The 12,311-nt window shown below is 42.8% G+C and overlaps 1 protein-coding gene across 7 annotated transcripts in view; it reads left to right on the forward strand.

Annotated features, from left to right (window-relative positions):
* The window catches only part of DBN1 (drebrin 1), a 49,610-nt gene that overhangs the window by 22,556 nt on the left and 14,743 nt on the right, over positions 1-12,311 (forward strand). For 6 of the 7 annotated variants that reach the window (XM_081936940.1, XM_081936939.1, XM_081936941.1 and 3 more), the window contains 4 exons: positions 7,674-7,729; positions 8,004-8,116; positions 10,702-10,776; positions 11,572-11,718. In XM_081936940.1, coding sequence (XP_081793066.1) covers positions 7,674-7,729; positions 8,004-8,116; positions 10,702-10,776; positions 11,572-11,718 — 391 coding nt within the window. Of the gene's footprint in view, positions 1-259; positions 323-7,673; positions 7,730-8,003; positions 8,117-10,701; positions 10,777-11,571; positions 11,719-12,311 lie in introns of those variants that run through there. The other variant, XM_081936944.1, reaches the window with a different exon arrangement.

Genomic DNA, 12,311 nt, shown 5'->3' on the forward strand with positions numbered 1-12,311 from the left:
TTCACAGGAGGCCCTCGGATGAGGTGGTAAAGAGAACAGAACCCCTCTGCGCTTGGGAGGGTGTGCAAAAGGGTTTGGGCTGGATTCCTGCTGGAGGACTGGCAATGGTGGGCAAATAGGCTTCCCTCAGTAGATATGGAAAAAAAGGGCAGTATCTTAGAGACTGTCTCCATGGAGGCCCCTTCACACAAACCACGATAGCTCATTAATATGCAGCTGCTGTTTTAATTTCACGACGCTCTCTCCCCTCCCTCTCCTTCTCCCTCCTGTGCTTAATGGGCCTGTCCTTCACCGCCAGAACAGTGTGAGTCTTTAAGACCAGGTAGGAGAGCGTTATGCCGTCCGGTTTCTAGTTCTTAATTTGCTGTTTCAGTGGAAATCCTCTCCTCCACTTCCCGACCTTGCAAATGACTTACGCTGTCAATTTACACATAGAGGAAAAAGAATTGGGTTGCCTTGCAATAGGTGTTTTGCTTTGGGAGCCCTAATTGAATCCTATGCTTTTTAGCTATAGTGCATTACAGTCTCCTCAGCCCTCCAGTAGCTTTGCTGCTCCAGGTTGATAGGAGCTGCAGTCCTGCGCACGTGGAAGGCGCTATAATTTGATATCTTTGCCCTGTCATATTGCAGTTGGAATTGGACGTGGGCAAACAGGTCACCTGACTGATTGCTTCAGTCCATCAATCAGTCAGTTGCCTGATACAGATGCCCGTCTCATGGCAGTGATTCTGAATCTTCACTCCGTCAGGCCAACTTCCCCAAAGTAAAGAATATACTCTGGAACATTCTGAGATGAGCTATGTTCTAAAATAAGAAATGATCATTGCTCTCTTTTAACACAATTTTGCGATGATCGTTATTTTGCAGGAACTGTTAGGAAGGTAACTCTGTCGAGGCTGAGCAGTCGACACCTTGCTTTGCAGCCAATTATTAATCTGTCATTCTTTCCGAGATCTCTGAAATATTTTGACAATATAAAGATACATCTAATAAGAGATCGCCTCATTTGGTCCCGAGCCCTCCTAGCCAATGCTGTCTCCACAATGGCCAAGCAGATGCTTTGGGGAATTTGCTGACATACGTGATTGTATTTTGCTTTTCTCTGATGGGGAAAACGCCAAGAAGCTTGAGTATGGGAGGTCCATAACACAGGCATGACACAAAAATCTCCCATCATTTCTCCTGTAACTAGCAATTGCTGCCAATAATAGAGCCATCACGACTACAAGGTGTTGATAGTTTTAGTCTCAAGAAATGTGTCTAGTCTTGTCTTAAAACCCTTCAAGTAGATAAACACCATTGCATTTTTGTAGAAACTATCTCCTTTGGCTTCCTATATGTCTTATAGAAAATTGTCATTAATAATACTTTCCATCAGTTTATTTGGGGCATATTCTAAACGGCTAACTAGTCAACTTTTTAATGTTTCCTCTCCAAATCCTTTAAAAAAAACACATCTTAACCACTTTCATGTTTTCTGGTAGAGAGGATGATATTAGGGATGCTTTTGTTATGTAAGGGTGCTGAATCGTTTTGGACTAAGGACCATTTTTGAGGGGCGTGCCAGGAGATATACTCCAAAAATTGGTCAGGAATAGGACAAAAATTAATTTTGATTTAATTTTAATTGACATTTATCAAATTAACATATTTAAATATAGTTTCCATTTATTTTCTGTTATATTCCGTGGGGTCTGCAAGTGAATTAGAGTGACAGAAGCAGCATCATGATGAAAGATCCCCCCCCCTTTTCCACAGACATCATAAGGCTGTGATGGCAAACCTATGGCATGGATGCCAGAAGTGGCACGCAGAGCCATCTCTCTAGGCATGTGATCCGTCACCTGTTGCTTTTCCGGGTTCCAGCGCACTGGCCAGCTGGTCTTCATGCATGCGGAAGTGCTGGAAAACAACAGCATGTGCGCACTGGGGAAGATAATCTTCCAGTATCCAGCACGCGCACGCTCACTGGCCAGCTGATCTTTGAGTATGCATGCACACCAGAAACCAGAAGACCAGCTGGCTGGTGTACATGCACACACCAGAAACTGGAAGATCATCTTCCTGGTGCATGCATGCACACTAGGCAGCTGCTCTTCCGTTTTCCGGCACGCACGCTCCCGTTTCAGCACTCGGTGCTGAAAAGGTTTGCCAATCCTGTCATAAGGTCACATGGACTTAAGGGCAGAACTTATGTCACAATGCCACACTTGGAATACTGCATTCAGTTCTGGTCGCCACGATGTAGAAAAGATGTTGAGACTCTAGAAAGAGTGCAGAGAAGAGCATCAAAGATGATTAGGGGACTGGAGACTAAAACATATGAAGAACGGTTGCAGGAACTGGGTATGTCTAGTTTAAGAGAAAGAAGGACTAGGGGAGACACGATAGCATTGTTCCAATATCTCAGGGGTTGCCACAAAGAAGAGTGAGTCACACTATTCTCCAGGGCACCTGAGGACAGGACAAGAAGCAATGGGTGGAAACTAATCAAGGAGAGAAGCAACTTAGAACTGAGGAGGAACTTCCTGACAGTTAGAACAATTAATCAGTGGAACAGCTTGCCTTCAGAAGTTGTGAATGCCCCAACACTGGAAGCCTTTAAGAAGATGTTGGATAGCCATCTGTCTGAAACTGTATAGGGTTTCCTGCCTAGGCAGGGGGTTGGACTAGAAGACCTCCAAGGTCCCTTCCAACTCTGCTATTGTATTGTATTGTATTGTATGCTGCAGTGTCCCAAAGGTGCTTTTTTTTCCAAAAAGCAATTGGACTTTCTGGTTTTCTTTCAATGAGAAGTTGGGGCTATGCTTTCTGCATCATGTTTTCCATCCTGCGCCCCTACACTGTTGAGCATGGGCTGATGGGGATGAGTCTGTGCTGTCTGCATCTCAAACTGAAGCGCAAATGTTTCCTGTAGTCTGCAATTTTTCTGGAAATCCTCTGGAGGAAAAAGCACCTTTGGGACAACCATGACCCGGGAGGACTGAGAATCTCCATGCACACAATGACGCAGTGTTGCTTTGATCAACTACTAGGCTAAGGCAATGAGAGCCTGTGGATTGTGCTGGGTGGTATTAATTTTTTGCAACATTAGTGTGGGAGGTGCTTTCAACCCTCTTATTAGAAGACAAGTGATTTCACATCTGAGCTATTTTGAGATCTTCTGAGGAATTATATTCTGGACCCAATGATGTTTGGTATTCAGTTTTTTTAGGAGGGTCTAGATTCACTCTTTGCCTTAATACCTTAATACAACATACCTCTTAGTTTCTTACTAAGGAGACGTCAAATTCAACATAAAATCTGAGATTTGAAGTGACAATATTTTTAGAAGGCACCTTTAAAAAACAAATGAAACACTTCAACCTCCCCAATAATTCTATTGTTACACTTAAGGTGATGTTCAAGAACACAAATATTTCAGGTAGGTATTCAAAAAAATATATATCCAGAATCAAGTAACAATTCATCAAGAAGCTTACTTCTATCTTCTGAAAATGGAAAGTTTCCTGCTTATTTAATTTCTATACCATTGCAATTTGCATGGGCTCTTGGAATTTGACCTGAATAAAACAATATTTCATACAATCAACAACACTTGAGCAATATAGACAATAAGATCACACCAAACAATTATTTCCTGAATGATCTTGGGAAATGTTCAGCCTCCACTAACTTCCAAATAGCCACCAGTGTAAGTTTATTCTGGCCTTGAGAAGAAGAGATAAGAGTTCCAAAATAGGGATTGCAATAAAAATGGCCAGATTTGAACAAGGAAAATGCATCTGGTAGGTGGAAGTGCTCCTGAGGTAGTTTGAAACCAAGCAATATAGGGCTTTATAAGCTAAAAGCATCTGTAATTAGAAACAAATTATAGCCAGTTCAGGCCCTGTGTTAATGGGTGTCACGTAGCTATGGTGATTCTTGTTTGCCAGCAAGTACACCATTGCATTTTGCAACAAACACAGTTTCTGAATACTTTTTAAAGGCAGCCCCATGCAGTAGTCCAGTGGTGGTAATAAGAGAATAAGTCACTGTTGCTAAAACTTCCCAATCCATGTAGGAAGGGTACAACTGGCACAAAACTGAAGAGCTCCTGATCATGCCTTCTACCTACCCATCTAGTAGACTGTGAGTTTAGAACAGCAATGGCGAACCTTTTTTGGCTCGCGTGCCACAAGTGGGGGGAGTGCATGGGGGGTGCATGCGTGCCGCACCCATAATGCAATGCGTGCCCCCCAGTGCGCATGCCCGCACAAAAGGCGTTTCCCTCCCCCCATTTTTACATGTTTTTTTCGCCCTCCCCAGGCTCCAGAGGCTTTATAGGAGCCTGGGGAGGGCGAAAAGAGCCTCCCCCGTCCCCCCAGAGGCCCTCAAGAGGCTTCAGGGATTGTCCGGAGGCTTCCCTGAAGCCTTCGGAGCGCTCAAAACGACCCTCCGAGCAAACCGGAAGTCATTTCCAGTTTGCTTGGAGGATCGTTTTAAGTGTTCAGAAGGCTTCAGGGAAGCCTCCGGATGGTCCTTGAAGCCTCCAGAGGGCTTCCGGAAGGGTGGGGGGCTCTTTTCGCCCTCCCCAGGCTCCTATAAAGCCTCTGGAGCCTGGGGAGGGCGAAAAATGGCTTTTAAAAATGGTGAACTCAGCTGGCCAGCGCACACATGCGCGCTGGCCAGCTAACAGGGCAGCGCCTCGCATGCCCTGACAAATGGCTCTGCGTGCTACCTGTGGCACGCGTGCCATAGGTTTGCCATCACTGGTTTAGAACAACCCTTTCAGAGTTACACCTGAAGCTGACAGACAGCTTCAGGTGTAAACTAAACAGTAGCTCAGTTTTGCTGGGATTTAACTTCAGGCTGTTTGGTTCCTGAACCTCTAATCAGAAGTTGAGGTATATAGGTGAAAAGGTGGAGATGTATACTAAAAGCCATTTAAATAATCTGCTTCCTCTAAAATGTTTGTTAGCTGATGCCTCACCATCTTCTCTATAACTTTCCCCAAAAAGGGAAGGTTGAAGACAAGGCAATAGTTGTCCGAAAGAGCTGGGGTGAAAGAAGCCTCTTGAAATGGCAGTGTACCGCTGCCTCCTTCAAGATGGCTGATATCATCCCCTCCTTTAGAGACTTAGTCCCAGTTAGTGTGCGTCCCACACCACCCATAAAATTAAGCAAACCTAAGGAGCTAAGAGAAGCATGGATCAAGACAGCTTGTTAGACAGTACCCTGTCCCACTTCCTTGGAGTCCATAGGCTGAAAGGAGTCCTAGAAGACATTACAAGACATTATCCCAGCCACCTTTTCTGTCTTTGTTCATGGAAAATCCAGACTGCAATGAAAGTGACTTTTATTATCAAAATGTTGGACTAACAAGTCACAGAAGCCAGGTGGCAGCTCTTCCTGCTCATCCTTCCCCTGGCAAGAATTGAACATTCATCTAAAGCGAGATTAGCAGCACAGGATTGATGCTTTCTTGCTCTTACTGCTATTGTGTAGGCTTGAACATAAGCTCATGCCCCTACGCATTCAGATTCACATTTCATTTTTCCTCCACCAGCATTCCAGGCGTAGTTACTACTGCTTCATCTCCTATATTTTCCAAAGAGCTCCCTAGAATTGGCTAATGGGAAGGGGCCACTTGGGAGCAAACGTATTAAGTATTAAAGTTGCCTCCTGAATCCAAAAGTCTATGGGGTGCTCTTAAGATCATTAAGAAGATCCCCAAATACCCTCTAGAATCCACCCAAATCCATTAGGCTGCAGAGACAGACCTGCTTTGCAGAGGTCCTGGGCAATCATGAATCTTATCTGGACCAGAGAGTTATCTAATTATGATTTTAAAAAGTTCAATTGAATCCCTGCTACCTCATTAATTGCTCTGAGAAAACAACCCAGGTATACCTGTATGAGTATGAACAGATTTATGTGAGACATGCCTAATGGTTGTCCTGGAACTTCTGAGCCTTCTCTGAAGTTCCTCTCAAGATGTGGCAATTTCCAAACTAGTCTTAATAGGTAGGTTTAAAAAAATCATCCTATTCAGCAGGACAACAGTCAGAACAGTTAACAGGACCTCCAACCTATCTCTGTTGCCCAATTGTACACATAGGCACGCCTGCCCTATTTCCCCAGAACTGAAACCTTGGCCACAGACAAGATGTCTCTCATAATCATCACAACCCCACCCAGTCCTGGAGTTGGTTGCTGAAATACTCAAAATTAGAGGATTTAGGGGGAATTTCAGGATGACATCAGTGCTCTTCCCCTACAAGGTTTTGCTAATGCATGCCAGATCCACTTGGATATCCGGTATCAAAGTGTGGATGAAGATGATTAAATTACAAGTAAATCTGGCATCTACCATTAGTAGCTCAAGGCCAGGATCACTAGCCGTTTTACTTCTTAGATTTTGGATTGAGATGTTTGGGCTAGAAGTGGGGAGCATCACCAAATGTTTGGCCCTCCTACAGTAACTTGCCTACTTCTTCACACTGTTTCCCTCAATCCATTTCTTCTTCTTCTTCTTCTTCTTCTTCTTCTTCTTCTTCTTCTTCTTCTTCTTCTTCTTCTTCTTCTTCTTCTTCTTCTTCTTCCTCTTCCTCTTCCTCTTCCTCTTCCTTTTCCTCTTCCTCTTCTTCTATTTACCCTATAAGTATTTGTTTTGTGAATGACTCCTCTTAATACGATTGCATGAATAGTTGTACTTCCTGATTTCATTTTTCCCAGTTTCACTTTTTACAAACTCCTCTCCATAAATCTAAAACTCAGACTAGAAGTGGTATTTCAGCCAGTTCTGACAGATTTTGGAGAACCAGTATTGGAAATTTTGAGTAGTTCAGAGAACCAGCAAATAGTCTGGCCCCATGCCCACTGCCTCCCAGCCTCTCAGCTGATCTTCTTTTGTTGCCCTGAACAGGAGAATGGAGCTGGGAAGCAGGTTAGTGAGGTGGGTGGGGAGGGAATGGGGATTTTGCAGTAACCTTCTCCTGCCACGCCACAAAGCCACATCCACAAAGCCATGCCATGCCCACAAAGCCACACCCACAGAACTGGTAATAATTTTTTTTGAATCCCACCACTGACTCAGACTACTGTATGTTTCAGACTTCGATGAAACAGATACTAATTCATGCAAACATACGTCATGATACTTTTAATTGTAAAAACTTCAGCTGATTGGGAAGTGAAATTCTGTGCAGAAAGCAATATATTTTAAATAAGTCTTTTTTCAAGGCCGGTATGACACACGTTCTGTGCAGAGAGCATTAATTCAGCATCACATGAGAGCATTAATTCAGCATCACATAACTTAACTTTATTAGGCACAGATTTCACTTTTGGAAAAGTGAAAAGGATCCCAAATGTGCTTAGTTCTTATGAAGGGCGAGTTTCACTCCTGCCTATAGAAGTCTCTATTGCAACTAATTTAAGATAAAGTGTTCTAAAGCCATGCACAGTTTTTGGAATAATCAACATATGCAAAACTTCTGCAATATAAGCAACCACACTGTCTTTTTCTTAGTAGTGACTCCGGCTTTCCTTTGTGCAGGTTCAGGAGAGCAAGAATAGTCAGGCTTCTATACTCTATACTGGAACTTTCCTGTTCCAACATGTTTGCATTATTATTATTATTATTATTATTATTATTATTATTATTATTATTATTATTATTATTATTCCAGGGCTTTGTATACCTATGAAGATGACTCTGATAATCTGAAGCTGGCAGCCTCAGGAAGTGAGTATTGGCATCAAATGCTACCTTGCCTTTAATTCGAGGAGTTTTTGTCTCCACAAACGGATATCTGCTCTTCCCTTCTGTAGAGCATAGTTGCATAGACTGGATGGGGGTGGGGGTTGAATTTGGGAGTAAGTTGCTCCTGACATGTGACAGGGATCTCCCCAGATGGCTGAGAAAACAGATTTCATTTTATACAGCATATCATAAGCTGAAAAGCAGAAGGGTCTTGGCTCTTACTTTGTCCCATGAGTGTGTTGCTTTCTCTCCCCAGCTGGTGGCCTGCAAGAGCTGTCCAGCCATTTTGAGAACCAGAAGGTGATGTACGGATTCTGCAGTGTCAAAGATCCCCAGGCCACCCTGCCTAAATATGTCCTCGTTAATTGGGTAAGGCCTAAAAAAGAAAGCCCTCTCTGGGGAATAGCTCACTCTCATTTCCTGATGTTTTCATTTATATGCATGATATAAAACTGACTAGCCTAGAAGAACAAATTATGCTGTATTTAAAATGTATACTAACCAGATACTCTTCCTTCTCCCTCCTCTCACCCTCATTTGATCGAGTAGTCCTATCTGGATTGATACTCAATAGCTAAGGCTGAGTGGCCTGATCCTTGCTCTCACTATCTTTGTTTAAAATAATTAGTAAATACAGTCACATATCTGGTTTGGTTAGAATGGTGTGCGTGCATACGTTCTACCAAGGGGCTAGGAGAAAGAGGCCGCTTCCTAACCCCTACTCAAACATGCAGTTATGCGTTTCCCTCATGGTAAAAACAAAATGTACAAGGACACAATCTTTAAGCTCCACATACTGTGTTTTTTGGCCCTGAGTGGGCTTAGCTATCTTCCAAGAATTGTTCCAAGAACTTCCAAGTGATGATTTCCTCATCACAAAATTACATTCCCCCCCACCTCTTCCTATTCTTACACCACAGGAGTCCTTTTGGGATCTGGGCGTAACAGCCTTAAGATTTAGGTAGAATTTAGGTAGAAAGTGGCCCTCTAATATCATGAAATTCATCCTCCTGATGAAGGTTGGTGTCTCTCCCAACTTTTGGACCAGTCATACATGACAGTTTTTCAACACAAGGTGAAGAACATCTGTGCTTTCTCCTATTCAAGAAAACACCAAGATGCCTCTGAGGAATACAGTGAAGGAAAAGCCGGTACTTTTAGCAGACATATTGCTGGCTTCCATTGACCACAGTAGATTGTACAGTATTGCCCTCTAATGGAATTGCTGTGGTAATAAACAGCGTAAGTTTACACCCCTTGCCTCACCATCCAGAAACCGCCCATTCTCACATTACCATACTGTCTTTCTTTCCTTCATCACTCCCTAGTTTTTAACCTACATTTTCAGCACTTAACTCAGACCTTGGCTAATGGAAATGTTTAAATACACTATTCTTTAGGGAGAAAATAGCTTGCAGACTTTTTAAAGTAAGTGAATTCTTGATAGGAATATACTTGGGAATTTAAAAAAAAGTCCAGTGCTGTTTTCCAGTTATTCAGGAGAAGCCTAGAAATCCTGAACACCAGTTTCCTGCTGCTGTGTCCACACTCTCAAGGATTACCTCCCCCAGATTATTACCCCCTCCCCAGTCCAGATGTGTTGGATTATAACTATAATTACCACCAACCAAAATAGCTAGAGCTATGCTGCTTGGAAATGATAGGGAACACATTTGAGGATGCCAGGCTGGAGAAAACTGTTTGAGGAATATACTTAAAGGATATCCCTTGGTGTTTTGCAGTCATTGAGATGGCAAAGAAGCAGCTGAGTGTATTTGTGAAGTGCAACCATGTCTATCTGGCTGCCTGGGGGTGTTGGCATTTTCCTGGATATCACATGGTTGGATACTGCTGAGCAGCAGACCTTCCTATAAATGCCTTGCTTTTTGATTAAGAGCAGCTACTGAGCTGCAAATTGTTATTTTAATTTAGAAAATGAAAAGGGGATGAACAACATGCCCTAGGAAGAGCTTGTCCACTCCTCCACGATAAGAGGATTCAATATAAAGCAATACAAGTCATGTTGACTCTGTAAGCTCCAGCTTCCTTTTTCCAGATGTTGTTGCTACAGGAGTCCCCATGGAGACCTACCCCCTAATTTGTGTAGTAGGCACATCTGGAATTTCAGAAGTGGGGGACTACACAAAATGGCTCTCATGATCGTCATGGGGGTGGAGGGTTGTGGTGGTCACAGCACTGGTGAGATTGTTCTTCCCCATTCCTCTCACTTCTCTGTTTATCCTTGAAAACTTTTTTTTCCCCGGGTGAGCAAACATTCACACAATGTTTTAGATTGCAGCCATCCATTTTTAAATAAAAAATTCTAAGAATGTCTCTAGAGTTTGTCAATGGAAGATTCTCCGTCATCCAGGTCATGGTTGTCCCAAAAGTGCTTTTTCAAAAGGCAACTGGGCTTTGTTTTTCCTTGAAGATGTTTCGTTTCTCATCCAAGAAGCTTCTGTTGGAACTGAAGAAGCTTTTTAATGAGAAGCGAAAGGTCTTCCAGGAAAAATCACCTTTGGGACTCTTTGTGACCTGGACATATCCTTAGAAATGTATGCATGATGCTTTGCTTTGTTTCCCTTTTAATGAGAATCATATTTCCTAAAGATCAGGGCAATAGGATCACATCAAATGAAGGGAACACCCTGGCATCCATAGAAGTTAAGAGAGGTCAGAAGGAGAGGGGCATTGCTTTTCTACATTGCTCGCAGAATGATATGGCTTTTGTCTAAGTGTCACATCTCTTGTTGCTGGCCCAAATGTATGTCTGGAATACCTTTCATTTCTGAAACCGAAGGAACTCTACTGGTTTTCTTCTACTTTGGCTCCATCTTTGACTCTGTTAATTTTTTCTGGAGACCCTTGATGAACATGTCTGCTACTTTCAATGCACGGAATGACATTTCTCAGCATTCATCTTTCCTACCATTCTTCCCTTTCATTCTTGGCAGGTTGGAGAGGATGTAGCTGATGCCCGCAAGTGTGCCTGTGCTAGCCACGTGGCCAAAATTGCAGAGTTCTTCCAGGTAGGTGAGAAATTATGTGAATGGAACATGCAGGTGGAAATGAGAGGCAGAGCAGGCTAATGATCAAGAGTTGGACCCGGATTGGGGAGAGCCATATGGATGATATTGGTCTGGTCACTCACTCTCAGCTCAGTTTATTCATTGCCGCATTGTTGCTGTGAGAATAAAATTAGGAGATAATCTTTTATAAGCTGCTCTGAGCTCTTAGAGAAAAGATGGGATGTAAATAGAATAAATCAATAATTAAACTTCTGTTGTATCCAAAACGTTGAGATAATAGCCATTTTACATATAGTGTAATGATATTTGGATTCCATGATATTTAGTTTACTTTAGAGCGGGGCATTCTATTGCTCTAGAAATACATGTAACACGTATCTTAATTTCAGCCTTTAAAAAATGTCTTTCTACACTGTCTCTTATGGGGCAAGGCTGTTGCTTGCAGAGAAAAGAAAGCGATACAAAGAGACTGCAAGAAAAATAAGGATGTCAGGAAGGGAAAAAAAGAGGGAAGTTAAAGAACGAATGATTTAGGTATGGTCCCAATCACAGCTTGCTTCAATCCTACCTATCGTGAGCACCCCAACAGATAACTCCTATACATAAGTAATAATAAGACTAAGAAGGATAAGTAATAAATAATAATTTAAAGATGGTCTTCCCCGAAAATGTGTTGATAATGCCCTATTTGAAAGGGCTCCCAGTTCCACATGGTGAGTCTGGGGCGGCCATATCTTGTCTCAGAAAAAACTGATCCTGAATATTTTTGTGTGATTTTAATGCCTCCTCTGACAGGGTGTGGATGTCATTGTCAATGCTAGCAGTGTGGAAGACATAGACCCGGGAGCTATTGGTCAGCGACTCTCCAATGGCTTGGCACGCATTGCCAGCCCAGTGCTGCACCGCCTTCGCCTGCGCGAGGATGAGAATGCCCAGCCTGTGGTAATGCTTCTTCTACACTCTTCACTCAGCCAACCTCATGTTAGGTTTTCTTTCCTTTTTTCTCTCTGTTGAGATAGGAACAGAAACAACAGGAACCCAGCTTATTTCTGGGTCTCAAGGACAAAACGCCTCATTTTTAAGAGTGGCAATACAGAAGAACAACAGTTCTTAGCAGTGATGAAATTAAACATTTTTTACTACCGGTTCTGTGGGTGTGGCTCGGTGGGTGTGGCAGGGGAAGGATACTACAAAATCTCCATTCCCGCCTCACTCTGGGGCCAAGTCAGAGATGGCATTTGCCGGTTCTCCGAACTACTCAAAATTTCCACTAAACGGTTCTCCGGAACCTGTCAGAACCTGCTGAATTTCACCCCTGCTTCTTAAGATTTATCGATTGTTACATGTTCCTTCAGAGGAAGTTATATATTTGGGGAAATGTCTAGGCAGTTATTCCCATGCAATTATGATCATGCACAATGGAAGAAATCATTCCATTAAGGTGACATGCACTCTAGTAAGAATGGATGGTTGCTTTTTAAGGGGGAACAGCAAACCTAGAGCACAAACACACATGTCCCAATGAGACTTCTCTG

Source organism: Natrix helvetica, assembly GCF_964273705.1.
Source record: "Natrix helvetica genome assembly, chromosome: 1".
Classification (NCBI taxonomy): Eukaryota; Metazoa; Chordata; class Lepidosauria; order Squamata; family Natricidae; genus Natrix; species Natrix helvetica.